The sequence below is a fragment of the Pocillopora damicornis genome, chromosome 1 (genome assembly GCF_964200805.1).
Source record: "Pocillopora damicornis chromosome 1, jaPocDami1.2, whole genome shotgun sequence".
NCBI classification, from domain to species: Eukaryota; Metazoa; Cnidaria; class Anthozoa; order Scleractinia; family Pocilloporidae; genus Pocillopora; species Pocillopora damicornis.
In genome coordinates this window covers 4,682,347-4,706,500 of record NC_142670.1, presented here as the reverse complement: position 1 = coordinate 4,706,500, position 24,154 = coordinate 4,682,347, and the positions used below count along the sequence as shown (strand labels likewise).

General features: G+C 37.9%; 1 protein-coding gene and 1 long non-coding RNA gene across 3 annotated transcripts; one reads left to right on the top strand and one right to left on the bottom strand.

Moving 5' to 3' along the window:
- Positions 1 to 2,894: 2,894 nt before the first annotated feature.
- On the top strand, positions 2,895 to 11,073 carry LOC149051454 (uncharacterized). 2 transcript variants are annotated; one of them, XR_016180994.1, is made up of 4 exons: positions 2,895 to 3,147; positions 8,570 to 8,703; positions 9,723 to 9,870; positions 10,986 to 11,073. It is a non-coding gene; the product is annotated as an uncharacterized LOC149051454 (long non-coding RNA). The 2 variants fall into 2 exon arrangements; XR_016180992.1 differs by lacking the exon at positions 10,986 to 11,073 and having other exon boundaries at positions 9,723 to 10,028.
- A 7,677-nt stretch (positions 11,074 to 18,750) lies between these two features.
- LOC113683625 (uncharacterized) lies at positions 18,751 to 21,364 on the bottom strand. The gene is made up of 3 exons (XM_089214249.1): positions 21,307 to 21,364; positions 20,146 to 20,667; positions 18,751 to 19,700 (listed from the first exon to the last, which is right to left on the bottom strand). Exons 1-3 carry the CDS (start codon positions 21,362 to 21,364, stop codon positions 19,399 to 19,401), a joined length of 882 nt encoding a protein of 293 aa, XP_089070375.1. The 3' UTR covers positions 18,751 to 19,398.
- Between the last annotated feature and the right edge of the window lie 2,790 nt (positions 21,365 to 24,154).

Here is a 24,154-nt window from a genome sequence, read left to right as displayed (position 1 = left end):
ACACTTTATTTTTCATCTTCAGTGCATTAACATTCTGGTACATTTCAATCTAATTTGAACCTTTCTGTTTGTAAATCCTTACTTTGATGTAGGAAAATTTTCCAAATCATGAAAATGTGTCAGTCCCCACTCTTGTAACTCTACTGAAAATGTAACCCCATTATAGCTAAGTGAGTCATGAAAATGCCACCCAAACCAGCAGCACATCCCCTTGCCTTGTATTACAAGTAGCAACTTTTTCGAAAAAAATACATGTAGCTAGGTGTCACTTAGACTTAGGTACAATTACTTAAAAGTACACAATGATCAGACCTTATGTTGCTGACCTTCAATGTAAGCCTTGACCTTTTTGCTTGATTAATCAATTCTGTACTCACATCAGCAAACCAGGAAATCTATTGCAGTTTTGAAGTCCAGATTTGACCCTTTGCTTGACAAAAGCCAGTATAAAAATAATGATGAGCTTAAAAATAATAATACATGTAATAATTATTATCAATCATGCAAGCATGAAATTACAGATGAAGTTTTAGCAAAACAGTAACACCTTTCAAACTTTCTGACTTAAAACAAGGGGGAGAGGGGCACCTATTCCAGAGGGGGTGCTTATTGGAAGGAGGGCGCTAAACCAAATCATTGCTACATGTAAACAATTTTGTTGTCATTATTTGATGAAAGTTACTTCAGTATTTCACTTACAGCTGGAGGAAGACAGCCAAGATCAAACAGACTCTCCTTGATAACTGTGTGGCACCTAAATCGATAATTTTTGAGATTGAAAATCCATCAGCATGTCTCAAAAAACAAAATTACAAAGACATCTTTGGATTAAAATAAATTTGTGATATTATTAGTATTAAAGAAGAAAAAAAGGTGTTACAGAACATTAAAAATTCATGCTGGAATGGAAAATTAAAAAGTTAATACATGATAATGCAGACAAAGGCAGGTTCAAGCTGTCTGGCATGGACACCTCAGCCTTCAGCCCACATTCCCCTCACTTTCAGTCCCATATTCAAGTTTGAAGTGAGAAAGACAACAGCATTTATTTCCAGAAAAATAAAAAAGAAAATTTAAAATATAAACTTAAAAGAAATCCTCATACAATTTCAGAGGAAATAACTAAACAAGGCCTACTGTAATTTAAGACACGGAACATAACAAAAGGAAAGATCTGTAAATTTAGAAAGAAAGATTTTCAATTTGCAAAGCAAAAATCCGTGTAGAACTCCACTGTACGGAAGTATGAGAGGGTCTATTAGGAAAAGCCGTCGAAAAAAATAATCCACAACCGCAAAACCGCAAAAAAAAATTCCACCAGAACCGGAAACCGCATGCAAAACAGTCAAAACCGATAAATGTTCACATCCCAGTTCTCAAAACTCTAATCGATCCGCTACGGTGTTGACAAGTGGAGCATACAGAGGTTTCGCGGCTATTCGAGATCAGTGGAGCCGCAGAGGCGCATAATGGCCGCTTGGATCGAAGAGAAAACGGAATCCAAATAGGACAATCCAAAAACTTCATCGGAAACCAAATCCGTAACCCATTAGACAGGTATTTTTGACGAAAACCGAAAACCAAATGCTAAAGAACGGAAAATTTTGCAAACCGCAATGAATACCTAATCCGAAAAACCGAAATTCTTTTATTTTAGCACAAAACCCGATCTCAAAAAAAATATAGAAAATCCCAATGCCCCCCTTAAGGATGAATCGGTCAGTTCAGTCTACAGATCATTCAAATGATAACAGAACGACCATTACTGTTACTGAAACCTCAACGAAAACTTTTTTAATTATTATTTTTCGATCAGAAACATGCTGCAAACCAACTTTAGTCACGCGATATTTTTCAGGGAAGGTGTCATGTCACGCAATCGAATTATTTATCGACTACGAACATCGATACTTGACAACTTGTGAATTGGACAGCTGCAGCCTCACGGAATTTTAACGTGAATTATATATTTGCATTTTATGGCTGAATGGTACAGTCCTTCTTTTAAATACAGAAGAGGATTTATATATTCGCGAACGTAGTGAAGATTCAGCCAAGAACACCACGGAGATTTTCATATTTTCAGTTCGTTTGGTTTGGTTTGGCAATTTACACTGAGCCCTAAAAAATTCCGGAGATATGGTCGATTCCAGTTTTACAATAGAGACCAAATGCATTGTATGGCATCAGACCTTTGAAAGACAGGCGCAAAGAGCAGTGTTACAAGCGTTAATTCTTTGACTTAGTTGTATTCAATTCTGCGCATAAACTCCATCATCTGCTACTACTTAAGCAGATACAATTTAGAAACGAGTGTAATTTCAAGCTTGGGAAAATACGCACTAATCGTAACACGACCACATTTAATCCATTCAAGTCCAATCGGTAAAACCTTTATACGTAGTTTTTTTTCTCTACAGAGTCATTTTATATTAAATGAAATTGTTTTTGAATGACAGCGTATAAAACTTCAGATAATTTTTCGCAAATTTCTGCGAATTTTGAGTATTTTTCAATAAACAAACAATACACCTCGAGGAGACAAATAGCGAAACGAAATAACCAAATCACTGAACGAGCGTGCGCGAATCTAGGGCGCATTCATTAATGGAAATATCGACATCCACAACAGAGTACGTACCCTTGAGAAGTGTTCTCCGCGGATCTATTTGCCATTTTCAAAGCAATCTATTGGGACAACTGCACGTGGCTCAACTTCCCTCGTCTGACAGCTCTTTCCATTTGGTTCCGCGAATTCGAATTAGATAATGGTTATCTTATGACCTATTGTTTTTCTCGGAAAATTAGCGGAAGAGAAATAGCAGGAGTCTGGAAGCTAGCTAGGTTGGTGACCGCTGACTGAAGTACAGGAGATTATCAAAGATAGCGCGAAATGTCGGAGAGTGGTGTGAACACATCACTATACTAAAATGGTTTGTTAGTCGTTTTGGTTCTCAGCGGCAGTCTTTTAACCGGTGTTTTAATCATAATTACATATATTTCTACAGGATATTCGATCGTTCTTCAGCCCTGCTTGGAAAGACAGCGAAGTAAGGCGTTTCGAAAGTAGAAAATAAGCGCGGCAAAGATTCTACTGCAAAGTCATTATCGAAGCAAGATGTAGGAAAGAGCCGAACGAAAAGCAAGGTAAGTAATGGATAATGTAGCATTTGAGAGAGAAAGATATTTATGTTTTCAGGGAATTCGACTTCAGAGATGACGGAGAAAAGATCTGCTATATCACAGCCCCTGTCTGACTGAATCGGTCATCATGCACTCAGGAGAGGGGTTTGCGTGCAGTCTTCAGAGATAGTAAATCTACATATGAGCAATTACTTAAGAAGGCTAATTTAAAATCTCTTCATGAAAGAAGGCTACAGGACATAGCTTGTTTAATGTTTAAAGTGAGGCATAATCTGTGCCCACCGACTGTTAAAAATTTGTTTTCATTGAAAAGTTCCACTTACAACCTCAGAGGCGCAGATTTCCACATTCCTAGATTTAATACTGTTACCTATGGAAAACATTCCCTAAGATATATTGGCCCTTTGCTGTGCAAAACGACTTTCAACTAACATAAAAACCTCACCTTCTCTACAATCTTTTAAAAAACAGATCTGTTTAACTAACCTTTCGTCTAAATTATAATACGATTGTGAGAACTGTGTTCTATGTAGCACATGAACAATTATCTGGCTCAGGAACGCTCTATGTGTTTATTTGATTCAATAATGAGTATTAAATAAGGTAGTTTTAAACTTTTAGTTCTTAATGTTAATGACGTATTTAAATTTTATCTATTGTAAAAAGTTAAATTAGTTGAATTTTAAAATACTGTATTAAGTTTAGGTGTTTAGGTTTCTTACCCTCGGCTAGATCGATTTGACACATGAATAAAGTTTTTCGTTCATTCATTCATGTGTATCTATGTACTCTGCAATTCACATTCCCATCTATCTTCTCGGAGGAGGGCGGGGGAACACCTTATTTTGCCAAAGTTGGTACTTGTTGTCATACATGGTAAAATTTCCTTTGTCTTGAATCTTTTATTTAGCACATGGTAGATAATTTTACAACATGTTTTAACCAAGAGTTTCATTCATCTACATATATCTAACCCAAGGTATCTTTCTGGATTGGAATGTGAGAAATGGTGTGGTACTGTGTGTTAATTAACTTTGTTAGTATAATTTTCAATAGCCTGTCAGAGTATGTCAGGGTACCTGAGTGAGACTGATAAGTTACAGTGTTTTGCCTTTTTTCATTTTTATCCTAAACAGGATTGTAAAATGAAGCAATTTTGTATTCATCCTTTAACTCCTAAGATCTGTTGGCTAATTCTCTCCTCTTGTTGCTACACATGCCCATGTACATTTGTGAGCCTGAAAGGCAGAACAGACTCTGACGGAAAACTGTTTGAACAGCGAAAACACACGGATGACAAACAGTTAGCAAACGGTCCTTAAGCATTTTGCCTATTTATTTGAATGAGTGAATAAATTATTTGAATGGTTTGGTTAGCCATTTGAACAGATGAGTAAAACGGATAATGTTGAACAGACTGGCAGGCTATTTGAACGGATGAAAATATTATTAATTTGTACGACTGGTTGTGCGATTGGTTCACTAATCATACTGATGAATAAATTGCTTAAATGGTTTGTGTAGCCATTCAAACGGTTGAGTAAAACAGATAATGTCGAATGGACTGGCAAGCCATTCGAACAGATGAAAATGTTATTAATCTGTATGATTGGTTGTATGATTGGTTTACCAATCGTACAGATGACTAAATTGCTTAAACAGCTTGCAAAACCATTCCTAGCGCATGGCTTGATCAGGGAATGGGCAATGTTGTTGTGTATTTTTTTTCATTTCATTTGTTGTTGTAGTCAATTTCAAGGCCTTTATTCTCACGATCAAAAATGGAGACTATTTCAATTTGTCATTGAAATAACGTTTATAGTTATTGTCTTGAACTACTGAATATCTCATGAAAGGTGTTTGTCATCATGGTTAATCGTTTGTCTTACAATTTAGTCACAGAGATGTGGATTGTAACGTTTCGACCGCTATACTGAATATCTGTAGAGAAATGATGAGTTCAATTTTCTCCTTTCGAATGGATGAACAGAACAGACATCAAACTGTTTGAATGGATGCCGCAGTTCTTCGAATGGACACTTCTAGTTGTCGAACGGATGCTAAAACCATTTGAATGGATGCCAAAACCATTCAAAGGGATGCTGCAGTTCTCCGAACGCACACTTCTAGTTGGCGAACAGATTCAAAAACCGTTTGAACAGATGTCGACACCATTCGAACGGATGTCACAATACTTTGAACGGATGTTAATGTATTTTGAACTTATATGCAAACTGTTCAACAGTTTGTTGAACACTTTGAACAGATTTTTTAGGTGTTTGAATGGATGTTGTTAGATCAAGATAACAACTTTTTCATTACTCTTTTGTTGGAAATTGTATGGATATTCTAGGGAGAAGTTACATGTTAATTACGTGTGAGAGTTTGAAGATTAAACAGTGTGTTGTGATACACTGCCACCTAAATTTCGCTTATGTTTGAAATATCTTGGATATTAACATTCCCTACAAATTTGTTCAAACTGCAGCTTACTAACTCTGCAGAACAGTTGCAGTATGCAATACTAATGCCTATTTCATGATTTGTGACCCTCCATGGGAAAACGGACACTAACGCTTTTCTGTAAAACGGTCTAGAAAAACGGTTTTAAACGGATACTAAACGGCTAGCTCAAGCGTTATACGGTTTCCATAACCGCTTAAACGGATGGTAAAAATTGTAAATGGTTGACCAAAGTCCAAAAACGGATAGCTTAGGCCCTCAAACGGTTGACCAAAAATAAAAACGGATAGCACGAAACGTTAAACGGTTTACCAAAGTCCAAAAACGGATAGCTAATACTGTTAAACGGTTGACCAAAATTTAAAACGGTTGGCTCGAAACGTTAAACGGTTGACCAAAGTCCAAAAACGGATAGCGTAAAGCGAGAAACGTACGGTTGACCAGAATCGACAATCAGAGAGCTAAAAATTAATGTAAACGGTTGTGGTTGAGCCGGTAAGATCTTCTGCGGAAAAACTTTCCGAGCGACAATGGATAATTATCTTGAAGCGAAAACATTGAGCAAAATAATTTAAAAAACTATAACTAGGATACACTAGCGCATTTTATTTCTGGGTAAACTATTACCGTTTTCGTGTGACATTAAAGAAATAAGCGCAATTTACTGAGAATAGCTTCGCTGTCAAGTGCCCTAAACGGCTATTGCGAGAAACTCACAATCTCCTCCTTTGTTTATTCTTATTATTATTGAAAATAAACTTCATGTGTTTCACGAAACAAGTCTGCAGACGCAATGCCGCGACCTTGTCTGAAGCCGAGACGCTTCAGGGTCAAATCACGCAATGTATAAGTTCTTTAGCAAATAGAAGGTCGAATCGGTGTCACGCACTAAGCGCGGCCGTTGAAATAATTGTCAGTAAAACCAGGAAAGATGAATTAAGATGATATAAACAGATAGAGAGTAGCCAATTTAGCGAAACCATGGCACGGGAACCAAGATAGGGTTATCTCGATTTCACCAATCTGTAAACAAGATCTGAGGCGCACTGTTTACACAAGTCGATGGCAAGATCATGGTCAAGTGAATGGCTTCATTGGTTGTAGATGCTCTACGTTTGTACAAACGGATATTTTAACTTAACTCGTTTGTCCAAGGATGCGACGATTACTCGCTTTCTATGATCACGAAAAAGATAAAGCCAAAATAAGGTACGGTCATTCTGCATTTCAAGAACCGGCGGGTATCGAGCGAACGTAAGATTGATACTTCGAACAACCCGTAACAGAATGATAAACAAACAGTTGAAAGTTTTCCTGGAACGTTAAACGGAAATAATTTGTTTACAACGGATTAAGAAACCGTTTAAACGTTTTTGTTACAGCGTCAAACGGATGCAAATTTTTTTAAACGGATGCAAATTTTTTTAAACGGATGCAATTTTTTTTCAACGGATGAGCAAACCGTTTTAACGTTTTACCAAAAGCGTTAAACGGATGCAAATTTTTTTCAACGGATAAGCAAACCGCTTAAACGTTTTAGCTAAAGCGTTAAACGGATGCAAATTTTTTTAAACGGATGAGCAAACCATTTAAACGCTTTCATGAACCGTTTAAAAGGATTTAAACGGATAATAAACGGATTTTTATTCTTGCTTCAGTCCTGTCAAACCTAAAGAGAAAAAAGCAACTTCTGCACTTGATTTCTTTGGTTCTACTTCAGTTGAAAGGGAATCCAGGAAAACATTTGCCAAAAGAGAAAACAGGTGAATAACTTACTATTCTTGTTTTGCCCACAATTTTTTTTTAAAGAAAAAAATCAGGCATCCGGAGTATTTTTGACAGTACTTCATGCATCATGCATTGAACAGGGAAAACTTTAAACCTCACCATACCTTGCCTTTCTGTAAAATTCATGCATCATGTGTTAATTTTTGGGCTTAATCAAGCATAACTTGTAGGTAGATGCTCTGCCAATATGTTATAGTTATGTCAGGATGAACTACAGTAAACACATACCTTGTCACAAAATTAATGGGTAGTGACCAATTGAGGAATAGTTTTGGCAAAAACAACACTATGGACCCCCTTAAAGCGATAAGTCCTTTGGCTTCTAAGATATTTAATAACACAGCCACATGTACCTGATGAGTTTTAGTATTCTCATTACTTATTGGCTGGATAATGTATGGGTATTCTTGGGAGAAGTTACATGTTAATTTCTTCTGGTAGTTAAATTATTATCTCTCAAAGCTCTTTATGGTTTGTTTTCCATCCTTTCAAATTTTAATGAGAGATGCAAGACAAAGGAAAATGAAGATTATTAGAATTAAGGCTTATTTGGAAAATCTGCAGATACAGTTTATTGAAAAAATGCTTTGATTAACCCTTTTACTTCTGAGATCTCAATAGTAATTCTCCTTACTGTCTGTCATACAATTCTTGTAATGTTAGTTTGGAGAATTTGGTCTTGGATCAACTAATAATCCCCTGCTTGATTATTTATTCTCATCACGTTTCTGCATGATATTGTATTGATATTGTAAGGAGAAGTTCTGTCTTGGTCACTCATGGGAGTTAAAGGGTTAAACAAAAAAATGTATTTTATCCTTTTACTCTCAGTTGTTGTTCAAATGTTGGTTCAGTGTCAGTATCTGAGAAACTGCCTACCTACCCCTCCCCTAAGCCAACATTAACCCTTACTTGCTATCAGTTGATGGTTTTTTGGGTTAGGGGAGGGGTAGGTGCACACATGCTTATATTGATCCCAAATGTTTATAGTGTAGCTACAGAGTTTTCTACTTTTTTGCCATTTGTAACTTTTCAGTTTGGACAGTGTTAAGAGGCCTTCAAAGGAAGAATTAATTATTTGTCTGCTCATCTTGAATCATGCATGCACATGGTAATTTATTTTTTAGGGAGCATAAAACTGTTTGGATGGACTGACATTATTTTGTTATTACAGGAGTCTTGGAAAGTATTGAGAGAGATGAAGCTGCTGATTTGATAAAAAGATATGGTGGAAAAGTTACCCAATCAGTGAGCAAGAAAACAAGTTATTTCATGGGATGGGATCATGGAGAGAGTAAACTTTCTAAGGTACTGTACATTGTAATGCACAGCTCAAAACAGGAAAAAAATGAAAAAGCACTTGAACACCAACACATAAGTTGCACCTTTTTCCCTAAATTTTCATAACAAATCTGGGGTGTGGCTTACTGAGAAAATACTAGGGAAACTTGCCACAAATTTGCATAAATAAACACAATTCATTGATGATGACAATGAGATTTCATAGGAGCCATAGACTATAATATATTTTGTTCATCTTCATTTCCTTTCTTCCATCTATGGGTTTGTCCATTTTTCCATCCTGTTATTTGTCTAGCAGTCTGTCTGTGTCTGTCTAAAGGGGGTAAATTTTTGAGTAAACTGTGGTGCTGCATCATTGGGGAGATTAACAAGATAATGTGGTTTTATCAACTGAGTTGAGAATTTAGATTGGCCTTCCTAAATAGTTTCTAAAGCTAATGTTTCAAGCACTAGCAATCTGCTCTGACGAAGGGCTAAAGCTTGCAATGTCAGCGCTAGAAACTCTTTTTGGTGGCAAATTTACAGTATCACTCACTTTGTCTGTCTGTCTGTCTGTCTGTCTGCTCTTTTGTGTGTGTACATTCATCCAATTACTGTCTTTCTATCTGTCACTCACTCTGCTCTTTCCCTCTGTCCATTCACCATTCACACCTCAGTCTTACCCTAAATTCCACCTTTGAGTTCATCTGTTGGTTCATGTATTTGTTCTTCCACCTGTAGACTTGTTTGTGTCACTTAAACTGAGTTACAAGACAGTATAGTTTTTGTTTAATCCTTTACACCCTAACATCAGTATGCATATTCTCCATACTGTTCTTTATGCATTTCCTAATGTGCTGGTAAGGAGAATTTGTTGAACAATCAAGAGGTTCTTCAGTTGATGATCATTTGCTGTATTCTCATGACCTAAATGTTTGATTCAGGGCTGATATTGAAAGGAGAAATTAGATGTTAGTCAGTCTCAGGGATTAAAGGGTTCATCTACATAAGATTTTGACAGTAAAGGTCATTTTGTTTTTGTGCAGGAGAACCAAGAGTGTTATGGGTAGACAAATATCGGCCTTTTGCAGTGAAGCAAATTATTGGTCAGCTGGGTGATAAGAGCAACATGAGAAAGCTGAAGAACTGGCTGAGAGACTGGGGAAAAAATAGAAAGACACCAGCTTTTAAAATGTGAGTACAAGTGTATTCGATTCTCATGATGCTTTTCCCTCACGAGTGATCTAAAAAAACTGACGACCGCGAAGCGGGAGTCCGATTTGTTAATCACGAGTTAATCTACTCTTAATCAAAACTATAACAAAATTCTCGAACGTGATTGGTTATCACCAGCCCGATTTGAGTTTTAATGGGACAGTGTATGCGTCATGCTTGTAATTGGACAGTGTAATAGGACACTTAAAGGGACAGTTAACACGTCATGCCAATGTAAGTGGTCATGAGCGCGCGCTCTTGTCTCGCATTTCGCCGAGTTAACTGCTGATATTTTTATTAAAACGTATAACCGATGTCTAGTTTCTTTCTCAAATTTTGAGAAAGCTCATAGCTCATAGCTCATAGCTCATAGCTCATAGCTTCTTTCTCATAGTTTTGATTAATTGGTAACAGGACTTCGTGTCGTCAAATTGTCTGTAATCATGCTGGGGATTAACAAATCGGACTCCCGCTTCGCGCTCGTCCAATTTTGTTAATCATTCGTATGATTATAGACCGAATTAGACTCCACTCGGTCGTATTAACTTTGATTAATCAGACAGAATTGGACTACACGAAGTCCTTTTACCAATTGTAAAACAACAATTAAATGAGAGACAACAGCGCGCGCACATGACGCGTTCTGTCCACTAACAAAGGCGTGACGTCTTAACTGTCCCTTTAACTGTCCCTTTAACTGTCCTATTACACTGTCCAATTACAAACATGACGCGTACAGTGTCCTATTAGTGCTCAAATCGGGCTGGTGATAACCAATCACGTTCGAGAATTTTTTTATAGTTTAGATTAGGGTTGTGATCGGATATGTTAGAGGGGAACCTTGTCTAGAGGGGAGTAAGCAATTCTCCCAGTCACCTGATGCTACTGAAATTAACATAAGCGTAGGCAAGGTTAGACCTGTGGCTCTTGTGCTGACTTTACCTCTAACCCTTTATCTCACATGAGTGACCAAGACAGGATTTCTCCTTACAATATCAATACAATATCAATCAGACAATTTGTGAGAATATTTGTTTTGGATATTTTTTCGATTGGGCGAACCAAAAAATTCACTACTATTTGTGTTCCAACAGACTGAAATTTCCCAATTTTCGAGAATTCCACGTTATTCATTCGAACAAAGAGAAAGGAGAGGAAGGACGTGCTCAAGCTCTAAGAGATCTCATGGCCACAAAATATCAGCCTGGAGATTCTTCAACACACAGCGTGCGTTTCTCTGAGTTGTGTTCCATTGAGCACAGTTTTCATAGTTATTAATGAACCATGCGTTTACTTCTGGGTTTGCCTCAGTGAAGTGTAAGAGAGAAATTGAAAAGTTCAAGGAGGTGATTTACTGGGCACCATTTGTACTCATTGGTGACGACGTCAACCTGGATTTCAAGGATATTTAGAAGCTGAAGCAAATAAATATTCTGTGTATACCTTCTATTCAATACAAAGTTACCTTAATTCATAATTATAGCTTATGTATGAGCACTGATACTTGCGTGTTATTTTCCTTTCAGTTGGGTTACGAATTTATCTTTTGCTCCGACAAATTGAGATGCAGTACAATCAAATGGACACGTTTACCATGATGACATTCTTTTTAGGAAACATGATAAAAAAAAACAATCCTGTTGTGCAATGTATCGTTCCATGTGCCAGGAAATGTTTCATGGCAACTCACCTTCCTCCCTAAACTTAGATTCTTTTATTTTTCAGTTAAGGCAGTGAGTATTGGAATAACAAAGGGAAGAAAATTTCTGCATCAACCTGCATAAACCATTTCTTGTCGTTTGAAGTAGTGAGCGCGCCTATGTCTTGTTCGCTTGATAATATTTGTCCATTTCTTTCAATAGGTTTATTGAATGAGAGATAAACTTCGATATTTTCTGACTCTGTAACTGCTAATATTGATCGTTGGTAGCCATTACTTAGGATGTCACGCGACGCATTTCTTTAGCACGTTATGTGACAGATAGGATGTTTTGTCACATCTTGTCGTTTGAAGAAGTGAGCGCACCTATGTCTTATTCGCTCAGCCTTTTGCCATTTCCTTGGATAAAGTTATCAAATGAGATATAAACTTCGATATTTTCAGATTTTATAACTGCAGCCGTTCCTTAGAATGTCACGCGACGCGCTTCTTTAGCATGTAAAGCGACATGTTATTTTGTCATATATCGTTGAAGAGGCAAGAAAAAAGAAATTACCTTTGGCTTTGGAAGATGGTGCTTTATTCTGTTTATAGAAAGCGTCCTCATCATGGGTGGTGCCCTAGTCGGTGTGGTTTCTCGAGTGTAGGAAATATTGATGAGCGTTGTCCCAGATCACTGGGCATTCCTGTTATGTTCAGTCTGTAAGTCCTGATATTTTGACTTCACCCCAGATTTAAGAAACTGCGTCGACGTAAATGTTTCAGCAGAACATGTCTACGACGATAGCGTATATTATAATCATTTTCAGAAAAGAGCCATGGGAGAGGTTCCGTTTATCCCCTTTGGGTTGGGAGTGTAAATGGGTACGTGGTTTCAAGGGTAGCATCACAAGACGGATTCTCAAGAATCTCAGAGATACGGTTTCAGAAGGTTTTGATAAGAATTTCCTTGAGAAATTTCTGGACTTAGGCTTCTTTCGTCTGCTTAGATTTTCTCTTCGTGCTTCATATTTCTACTCCATCTACCCACCTTATGGCAGGTTTTACCATATACTACACAGGTGAATAGAACTTTTCGCGTGGGTTGATTGGCTAATTCGGAATGAATAGTCGAACCTGTGTTTGGTGGTCGGTTGTCAAATTCCCGAATTTCTTTCCGGGATCCCCGCGCGGATAAAAACGAGCACACAAAATTGTATGAAATCCGGTTTCGCCGGTAGTCCCACCAATCCAATATTCCACTTCCACCTCACTTTCCACTTCCGCTAATTTTTTCTCCGAGAAAGATCAGAGGTCTTCACGATGTTGGAGCTCGCTAACTGTACCAAGCTGTCAGACAAGGGAGACTAGAATTGAATCACACTCAGTTTTCTTTGATTGATTCGAAAATGGCAGATAGTTCAGCGAACAATACTTTGCAGGAGTAATTACAATGCTGTCGATATCTTAATGAAAGCGCTTCAGAGCCGCGTGCAAGCCCTCTCTGAGCTCTTCTCATTTGGTTAATTGCGGTTTGTCAACCCTTCGCGCAAAGTCTCTCTAAGTTGTAGCTTGCGAGACAAGAATCCATTTTTTTTTTTTTGTTCCTGGAATTTTTTTTAGTCCATGTCTGAATCAAGACTTGTATCGAAATATGAATAATTCGCACGTGTGAAAGAAATTGTTCCGATATTTGCCTTGGCCAAACAATTGTGTACTAAATGCTCGCAACTGACTGTTAACTCTGTATTCTTTCTTGCCGCTGGTTCTTTGCTCCTCAGTTCCAAACTCACACCTCCCTTCCCAAATCGTTCCCCTTATCACGGAGCTCATTAATTCACAACATTTCTTTGACTCGTGCAACAACGTTTTGCTTTTCTTATTGAATATTTTTGTAAAGATGCTCTGTAGTAACAGAGAATGATAATAATAATAATAATAATAATAATGATAATAATAAACCTCTGCCTAAAACATCTTGACAAACCGTAATATTTATTTATTATATTTCTCTTGTTTTTTTTCCTATATACCTGACTTAAACTGCTTGCTCTTTTTTGTACGTATAACTTTCCAGTACTTAATATATATTATCTTTAAAAAAAAAGAAATATGAAATACAAATGTACCAAAGAAAATAAAATAATATATAAAATCCATCATCGTTTTCAGAGAAATCTATTTACAAAAAAAAATCACTGCTACCATTTGCCTCTCTATGTTAGCCAGATAACACAATTCCCATTTCAGAAGCCAGCATGAAAATCTACAACTTTTTTTGTTTTGTTATAAATACTTTGTGTGCTTCTTCGCTTAACACTCTAACACAGTCTATGTGTTTAATAAAGCTTAGCACAGAATTTAGGGTGGTTTCCATTAGAGGAGTAATATTATGACTCAACAAAAATTAAAAACCAACAAAAAGAACAACGACACCCAGATACAGACTATATAATTCTGTGGTAATAAACGAGGGAGACCCCTACAATTTTTTTAACTTTACCCCGAACTGTAGAAGATATCCGTAAAGAGCGAAAAGTCTTCTTCCTTCTAGGCAAGTTTCAAAGTTTTACACTGGAAGGTCAAAGTTGACGCTTCCAAGAATCACAACAGACGCCGTGAAATGGCGGCCTTGGCGGCGGTACTTGACAAGAGATGGGTTGCGTGGGAGAGTCACAGCTAGGAACCAGCGGTTGACAGCCTTTTGAGACATGTGCGGCTGAAGGGGATCCCTACTAACGCCTAAAAGACAGAGAGACACGGCAATATAAGCTGCGTTTGGTAGGTTTGATCGATATCTGGAAGGACTTTGTTTGTTTACCCTCTTTGGTCTTTTTGTGTCAGCCGTAATCTTTCTCAAACACCACAGAATTCCATAATTATTTCACAACTCAATCGCTGCCTGTGTATAAAATTAAATAGATTCATGAAGCTGCAGGAAAAGCTAATGTCCATGCTTATTGTAATATTCCGTCACAATCTGACGATTTTGAGTATAGCTTGCTTCGTCTAACTGCAGCTTTTTTATTGCAAACGTTTTGTTTTTGTCTAGGATGATTTTTTTAATTTTTTTTTTTTTTGCACAATACATGAAAAATTAATGAAGAATTCACAAATGGAATTCTTCTCGTTTTTTCTTACAATATTAACTTTGCCCTCAGAATCCCATCACTTTACTAGATTAGTAATTGTTAACTTCCGGCGTCTTGATCATCCTTCTCCTTTTGAAAAAGCTACTTACCTAGAAATGGAACTGTAAAATATCAGCTTTTACTACATGTATCACGCCTCTTACACAATTTTTTGACGAAATAAAGTTCGTTTTAACTGCGGATGAAAATCAAGCAAATAAATAATTTACCCAAGTTGACTGCATTTGAAGGAAGTACACAAAAGAAGCTTGAAAAAATCCGGGCCTCAGCAGTTTCGAACCCATGCCTCCCCAATACTCAATGGACTGTACTACCAACTGAGCTACCAAGCCTCGCTCCCAACGTGAGCTATTAATGGGAGGCATAAGTTCGATTCCCTTGGGGAGCTGAATTCTTTTCGGGCTCTTTTTCTGCAACTCCTTAAATTGTAGTCCACTTGCGAGAGTGATTTCTTTGCTTACCTGCTACAAAGAAGTAATAAAACTACTCACTTTTAAAAGCTTAAGAGCCGTTAGATAATTTTATGATATTTCTGTAATCAGTCTCTTAAAGAAATAACAGAAATAACTAGTCCTGCAAAGGGGAATCAGTCAGTTTGATATCGATAGATACAAGAGAATATCAGTTAATTGTCTCTTGGTTAGGGACCATCGCATGCGATAAGGGAAGGGAGCAGAAAAACCGATGAGATTTCGCCCTTCTCTACTCCTGTAAGGAATTTTTATCAGCTATGCAATTTGCTTCATTTTCAGGAGCTACACATATATGGAGAGCATGCATCTAAGCTGTCAAAGTTGCGAAGTGCACTTGTATTTGAAGAAAACTACGTAGATTTCAATTTTCGAACTGCTAGATTCCTCTTGACTCTTGGCCTTTATCTTTTGGCAATCCTGGATGATGCAATATCAAGCAGGTTGGTGATTGAATAAAGAAAAGTACCAACGAGGGGATTATCGTTTGAATTACCACCAAATTCAAAGAAGCAACTTCGTGAGCAATGTAAGGCAGGCAGTGAGGAGAATTACTGTTGAGAGCTTGGGAGTGAAAGGGTTAAATAACATTCTCCTGTATTACTGTTCCATAATTCAGCAATATCGTGCTGTTAGTACAAAGTGACTTGAGGAAGGAAAACGGCTTTCACAGATAACATTCGGAATGTTACAAAATCAGTGGTGCAGTAGTGCAGATGGCATCGTTGTTGTGGCGGTGTTCCTTTAATGAAATAAACAAAGTATTTACCGCAGTTCCTGACCTTCACATTGATTTCCCGTCTACAACAGGAATCTGCGAAGGTGAAGCAAACCTGTCGGGTGACTATGCCATCGGCCTTCGTGGGGTGAGTACCATTTAACCACCAACTGGCGTGAGCTCCACATCTGTGTTTCTGAGGCGCTATGGTTAATTTCACATTGATGTCATGACAAACTAATGGAGAGCGCTTTAAACTCACCCAATCTCATAATGTTTTTGAAAAAAAAGGTTCCTACACAAGAGTCCAACGAAATTTCAAACCATATTATTTTCCTTTGTTTTTTTTGAGAAAGAAACTGCACATCGGTCATACGTTTTCATAAAAAATAACAATTAACTCTACGAAATGAGAGACAACAGCGCGCGCACATGACGCGTTCTGTCCACTTACTCAAGGATGACGAGTTAACTATCCCTTTAACTGTCCTATTACACTGTCCAGTTACAAGCGTACACTTTCCTATTAGTACTCAAATCGGACTGGTGATACGACAAGAAGTTCTGACACCAATTAATCATTACCGTTACAATTTCCGAAAACAACAAATACATTTGGGTCACAGATCTCCGGTGGAGACAATACCTAAACTAAGAAAAAATTCTTAATTTTGGAAATTCCTCAGTTCTTTTAGGATAAGTGATTGTTTCTATTGTTATTGTGATTTATTCTGTAATTGGTGGATTTGGCTGAGTGGACTTAGTATGATTGGCTGCTTCAACTGTCCGATCACAGCCAACTGTCCAAATACAGCCGATTGCAGCTAAGGCACCGATCAGATTTGAGGAAACTGTAATAGCCATGATTAAGGTAAGTAAAAAGCAATGATGCCTTTTTGATAGCCATCGTTGCGCCTTCGAAAACTCTCCTGCAGGCGAAGAAACGCTCGTCCCGCAGTCAAATTGAAGTCTTTAGAAATGCAGGGGATATGACGATATAGCCTTGGCTATATATATATATTTCTATTCTGTTAATAACATCACTGTTGCAGTAAATATTTTGAACCCAGGAGTAAAATGTTTTCGTGTCGTGTAGTCTAACCGGCTAAGTGAGAAATGTATAGAGGACCGACCCCGATAACAGCGAAAGACGTTTTGACAGCCAAAAAGAGAGTCATTATCAGATTCAGTAACGATGACTTCTACTCAGATCATCCAAACGTGAGCAACTGTCAGCCTCAACTACATGTGTCCTTTACATGACTACCCTCGAGCCTCGACCAATACCTCTTTCACTAAATCGTGTCACATATATGCTATTTTCGTGGGGAACGAGGTCATCTGGTCTGGCCTTCTTCGTGCGATTATTCAATTCACAAACGTCTTCATTAATGATGTAATGTACACTTTAGCATATGGCACCATTATTGCACGCCATCACACACTCTGTCAAGCTTTCTGCCCTGGTTTTCTTGAATGCATGTCCGTGGAGCATCATCCCATAAATGGAACGTTCGGATCGACAAGACACAGAAGAATTCATAAGGGCAGCTGGTATATAAAGAAGAATGCAATCATACAACCCCGTCGCACAAAGTACATTTTTCCAACAAAAAAACTCAGCTGATGTGGAGCTCAGCCTGGAAACCATAAAAAGAGGTGGTTGTTTTGGTAAGCAGGCGGTCTGGTGCACAATGTGCACCGCCTGAGAATTGGACGAGAAACATTTACTGCCTCGTGACGTTCGAAATCAAACTTCAATGGACATGAATTTCTTTCAATAAAAGCAAGAGACACTGCTTAATAAAAATTAGCCAAAGTGGTCCATGTCCACAGTAAATAAACCATGCATGAAGAAATATCTCATATTCCTAATTTCGATATAGCAAAATCTGATTCCGTTGGAATGTGGATCAATCAAAAGCTACCGTCAGCCACCACAAAATATAGCGTTTGCGTTACATTTGGTGACGAAAATTAGGGTAAAACTCAATTTCTGAGGTATCTCGCTGAGAAATGAGTAAAAAAATGTATATTCCGATTGCCAGTGCAAATTGGTTGGGTGCCATGTTGAGACACTTAAGCAGCCTGGTTTTGGTTACTCATGATTAAAAGTACGTACACCGTAAGAATTTATTGTTGCTTATTAGTCTATCGATGAATGAAGCAACGTACTTGAACGGAAATTGTCACTAGGAGAGTCTGCGCGTTTATTTTTGATGGGTTTCGTATCAGCGACTCCGGTGGATCACGTTCCGTATGAATACAGGATACTTATAAAACTCAAATCAAAATAGATCAAACTAGGTCTGCCTTCATTTTATATATGACTTATTCTTTCCTTCCTCTGCTCAATTTATGAGTTATAAAAAATTAATCAGACGAAAAGGGAATAAACAGCGACTACTTAACGTTCAGGATAGCCTTTCAAGCGGCGATTTTGCTAAAATTAAAGATTTCTTATATATTTGATTGGTATTATCAGAAACTTTGGGGTTTTACCGGGCGAAGCGCTGACAATTTGGAAAGGTTTTCTGCGTAATTCTAATGATTTTTTTGCGTCTACTACAAGGCTCTCTTTATTTCTATTCTTACATTATTTAAAAGTTAATTTTGCAAAGTTTTATAGAGAGACAGGTTACAAGGATTTAAAACTTTTCTAAGACAATTTTTTGTATTTTGGTCTTGCTCGTATTGATTCACTTCTTAATACTTCATTTGTTTTTGTATTTCCATTTTGATAGTTACGTAAATCCCCCCCAAAAAATGAAAAGCTGAAATTCACAGTTAGCTAGTGGCTTACCTTCTTGCTTTGGTGAATCTTGGGGAACTCGTTCCAAACGAGGTTAGATAGTTAACAGTGAGGATGCACTTCTCGGGTCTTAGAAGCGATATTAATTTTTAATGCGTAATCTGAATTACTCCGTACAGGCTCATTAAAGTATACCTCCGTACATTGTAAATAAAGTTACATTACATATTGTTAGGAATTTCATCATTACATTTTCAAGAAAACTTAGGATACCTCTCTATAATGCAGCTGCCATGCTTCATTCTGCATCAAACATCACAGGTAAAACCTCTAAAAGGGATCTAAAACCTCTTTTTGTTCTCGCTTCAACTACCTTAAATGACTGGAAATTCAGAGCTGCGATTTTTTAATCACAAGTATGATAACAGACAGACATGGACGACACGAAGTCCTGTTACCAATTAATCGTAGCCATTATAATTTCCGAAAAAACAAACACATCTAGAACAAATATCTCAAAGATCTCTAAAGTTAAAAATCCGTCCATCCTGGAAACTCCCAGTTTTCCTTCAAATGAGTGATATTTGGTTATTGTGATCAATTCTATGATTGGTGGAGCTAGCTTAGTAGATTTGGTGTGATTGACTGCTTCACACTGTCCGATTACATCTCTCCAAAAAAATTAGTGAAATTAAAACAGTTAGCGCACCAATCACATTTGAAGAAATTTTAATGGTTGATTAAATAATTTTAATCAATCATTCTATACAGTGATTTCACAGTAATGTTATCGTAACCTGACCAGGTCCATCAGATTGGTAACAACACTCATTTTTCTGATCCGTTCCTGAGTTGAAAGAGCCACCCCCTCCTCCACAAGAATCCTTGTTCATCTCTCCGCCACCTCCGCCAGAATACCCACCACCACCCCCTCCTCCGTAAGCTCCTCCTCCTCCCCCAAATCCACCGTTGGCTTTTAACCCATCGCCTTTGCCCCCCATTCCTCCCTGAAGAAATCCTCTGCCACAGTCTGCGTTCTCATCCGATCCGTTGGAAAAAAAGCCTCCACCGCTGCCGCCTAAAAGAATGAAAAGGGGATTCAACTTAAACAGACAAAAAGGAAAAATGATAGAAAAAAAGATATTAATAAATCTCTAAATAAGTGAAATGAAACCAATTAACCAAAAAGGTCCTTTTTAACGATAATAACTGATATAACCTTATTCAAACGAATCGTTTGGTGGGAGAAAATTCCTCCCTGAATTTTACAATACGGATGTCAATTTCCATAAGCAAGAATCGAATTTTTTTATTCATTCTGGATGTGGTGTTCCCATAGCCTACGAGCAAGCTTTCATAAATGTTGCTGCTGAGACAAGTACACCTCTGGCTTTCCAGAAAGTTTTCCGAAAGTCGAGGTGTGGGTGGGGCGAGGTGTCGAGAAGTCTGCAGGTTTTCTCTAGCGGACCTCTTTCTCGCCTGTTTCGCTCTCCAGCTCGCGAGGCCCCCGGAAATTCCCTCACCTGCGTAGCTGGCATTGCCACTCTGCCCGCCAAGGCCACCGATTCCGCCTGACCCTGCTGATCTGTACCCAGGATTCCCAGTTGTGTTTGTACTTGCGTCACACGCTGCATGCCGTTTTGTCAAGTAATACAGACCTCCTCCACCTCCAGCTATTATCAAAGGCGTGTTGTTTTGTCTGACAACGAATGTACCTCCACCACCGCCAGAACTCCAGTCATTATCTTCAGAGCCCCCTTCCTGTCCCACAAGGATACGAATGATCTCATCTTTAATCAGACTGAACGTTCCTATCATTCTCGCTCCTCTTACTCGATACTGAGCGCTATTAGGGTGTGAATCGTACCCTCCTGCTGCTCCTATTGCTTCTATTCTGTAATCACCAGTGTGAGGCACAGTCCACTGTTGAATACCGCTGGACAATGTAACTTGTCTGTCATGATCCTGACCTGTGTAGTGACTGCCCAGGGTTGTTGGGCCATATCTTCCGGTGGCACCGAGATTTGAGAAGATCGCAGAGAATGCTGAAAATTAAATCATAATAATAATAAAAACCATTAAATCATTGATGCCGTACTTGATGTGCTTGTTAATTCGTAGACCGTTAAGAAAACATTCGATGCTCCGTTAAGGTTGTCGACATGTCATTCATCTGTCACTTAGACAACTAGATGACACAATCACTAGCTTGAAGGATTTCATGTTAAAGTGATTACGCTTCCAAACCGTAACTACCGATAATTGTTACAATGTTGCTTAAAATTCTCGCAGTTTTCACCTATGGCTTTAGGCGGACACAGGCAAATGTATTTCTTGTCTGTGAATCCATTGAGACATGTTGCACCGTGGGCACAGGGGTTGCTGGAAAACGGATTCTAGTGAGAAAACCAAAAGGAGCATTCTCAGTCTCCAATTTGAACACTAAAGGCCGCTTATTTACACCAGGTCTAAACCAAACCGCAGTTATACGCAAGCAGAGGACCTCAAGGATTCTCTATCAGAGGGTTGATTGAATTAAATAAATAAATGTTCTTCCACTTTCGGCCCTCTTGGCGTTTTTCACAAAAATAAATGTTCAGATAAAAGATTCGACTAAACTGAAGATGGCTTAGAACGCGGTTTCGCTAAAAAAACGACTTCTAAACTTTGTTAAAATAGCCGACCATATGCGTTCGATTCTCTCGCTATTTTTGTCTTTGATCTCTTTTCATCTATTTGCATGGTAACTATGATTTCACCTGGGTAGCCCAGTAAAGGAATCCTTCCTGTGCCGTAAGATCTTCGGGATGTTGAATATGGTCAGAATCACTCAATTGACAGACCCTGAGTCCATTCTTGTCGGGTGGCCCGACATTCACAGACACTCAATTACTTTCCATCAGGCACTCGTATCTACAGTCACCACTGAGTTCATTTCCCATTTTGAGCGTTATATTACGAAGTAAGTGACCTTGGAGAGCGAATCCGTTGTCTGGTTGTCCAAACCGTAGACTTCGACACCCGAGTCCTGCTGATAGGGGTACATGGGGAGAAAAAGCAGAAAAAGTAAAACAACAACAACAAAAAAAAGTAAATAAGGAACTCTTTAAATGATATAGAAGTTAGGTAATGAAATAGTAAAAGAATCAACACTTACAATTATAAATTTAAAAAAATGAGAAAAACAAAATACTTTTAACTGATCACCAGATTACAGCATTTTTTTGGTAAAATTTATTATAAGTTAATCTCAGCGAGAAGATAATTATTAAAAAAAGAGGCTAACATAAATAAAGACTGTATTATTTATTCTGACTTGAGGCTCAGAGAGATCTTTCACCGAAGAGAGATACGCAATGAGCTGTTGTAAGTTCAAGTAAACGTTAATTTTGTGTTATCAACTTAGCTTATATGTAAATTGACCTCCGTAAAGAGCTTTAAAGCTAATGTTACGAGCGTTAGCCCCTCATCTTTCGCCGTGACAAAGTGAGTGATATCCCTTATCGCATCAAGAAAAAAGAAACCTATCTCTCTGGGATCCAACAATCTTGCTTTTTGAGAGGTGCCTCGTACGAGTTGCAAGACTTATGCTGATCAAGCTTTTGCCTTTGCTGGTCCACCTCAGAGGAAAAAGCTTTCACAAGAGAATATCGATCAGTTGATATTCGCTTGGCTTCCAATGTTGATTAGAACGGCTCCGAACTTGGTTACTTTTCAGAAACAGTTTAAGACATGCTTATTCAAAAAAAACCTATGACATTCGGTCCCATCATATTCTGTAGGTCCTATTTTATATTTTGAAGTTTGATATCCTAACTTTCACTTTGTTTTAAACGGTAAAGTGCTGTCGAATATTTTATCATAAAAGTGATAGACAAATTCAATGTTATCATTGTAAACCAAATTATCATATAAAACCTCCCACTAACTCAGCACCACAGTTCCTTTCGAAAATTACCCCCCCCCCCTTTTTTTTTCTTCAAATAAACTCTGTTTGACCAGATTTCTTAAGTACACATAGATCCGTAAAAGGTTTTTACAAAGGTTGCCTTCTTTGGACCAAATTGACTCAACCGATGTAAACATCATGGAGGAGTCAATATTCACTGAATAATGTATTCCTTTGTAGAATTCTCTCTGAAATCCACCGATATCAGTTGACCAAGAAAATGTATTGAGTGAATACGTATCGTATGTAGTTGCAATATTTCGACGGAGTGGACCAGTTCTACTCATAGCTGGTTTAAAACACTGACAATGCCAGACCACAACATAGTTAGTTATGTTCCCCACTCTCTGCGAGAAGTGCGTGGGTTCCTTAACGTCTTCTACTAACCTGTGCAGAGAAAATGGTGGGGAAGGTACAGAATAGAATGTCTAACCATTTGCGAATGTTATGGCAGAGGCAACAAATTCTCCCCAGTTATTTTAATATTCTGAGTGTTTGTCCGTTTTAGGGCTCGACCTCACGCACGGCAGTCCGGCGCTCTACAACTTGAGTTAATCAAGCACGGGCACAATTTTATTAGTATCTGATAGAGTGTTTTATGATATTCTTAAAATAGGCGCGTTCTTCGGTGGAGCATCTTTTGTGAATCTGAAAAAATGCGTGTTTTTTGAGGTTTTTTGGTTGTTGTTGTTAATTTTACTTACCGCGATTTTTGGCTTCTACGGGTATACACATCCAAGTTCCAAATAAAAGGACAAATTCAAAGAACAAAGGCAAAGCTGTAAAATACGCATTCATGACTACTTTTGGGCGTAATTTCTCGAGGTGAAAGAATGGTCGATATAAGCAGAAATATACTTATCACCAACTGATTAGCAATTGGATCCTTGCAAAAAACGGCCACACGCAACTTATCAAATATTTATGTAATTCAAGCAAACTTTCTGTTACCCACGCTTTTTTGAAGAATACACAACCATTTTTTTAATAGTACGTAGGTGATGCTATAAAACATGGGTACCTCTTCTGTGTACTTGATCTGTAGCTGTAAAAGTTTAATTACACGGTTCAACACTGCTTAGAGCTATCGTGTGTTTTGTGTTCTGTGTCCCTTATGTGTATGCATAATGGACAGATGTTTTTTTTTAAAGTAAACACAGGAAACGAAAAAATGAGTCGTGACATGATAAGAGCAACTTCGCTTCGTTGAGTACAAATAATGGGCGAATCCAGTTAAAATATCAAGCGATCTTTAGACATTTGATTACTTTGCGCTGCGAAAAAAAAACTGTTCGAAATTGTATCAAAGAAGAAATGAAAATGGATTGAAAATCGCTCTTGGTTAACAGCCATCTTCTCACCAAGTATCAGCAGCAGACTACTACGCCGGAGCATTGTCGACATGTGATTGGGGTGGATGATGAAAAAAGAACTGTAGTTTTGAAGTTCTGATTAAGCACCTTTGTCAAACACCTAAAGCTCATTCATGTCTTTGAGAGTTTGTCTTTAGGCATACTGTTTTTTTCCACTGGCAATAAATTAATTATTCACACAGTTTTCATTGATAATATGTCACTTTTGTA

Coding starts and splice junctions, on each gene's coding strand:
- LOC113683625 (XM_089214249.1), bottom strand. CDS start 21,364: ATGCAAATAGATGAAAAGAGATCAAAGACAAAAATAGCGAGAGAATCG. Junction 20,668..21,306: donor GAGAGAATCGAACGCATATG/GTCGGCTATTTT, acceptor TTTAATTTTCAG/CATTCTCTGCGATCTTCTCA. Junction 19,701..20,145: donor TGGCAATGCCAGCTACGCAG/GTGAGGGAATTT, acceptor TCATTCTTTTAG/GCGGCAGCGGTGGAGGCTTT.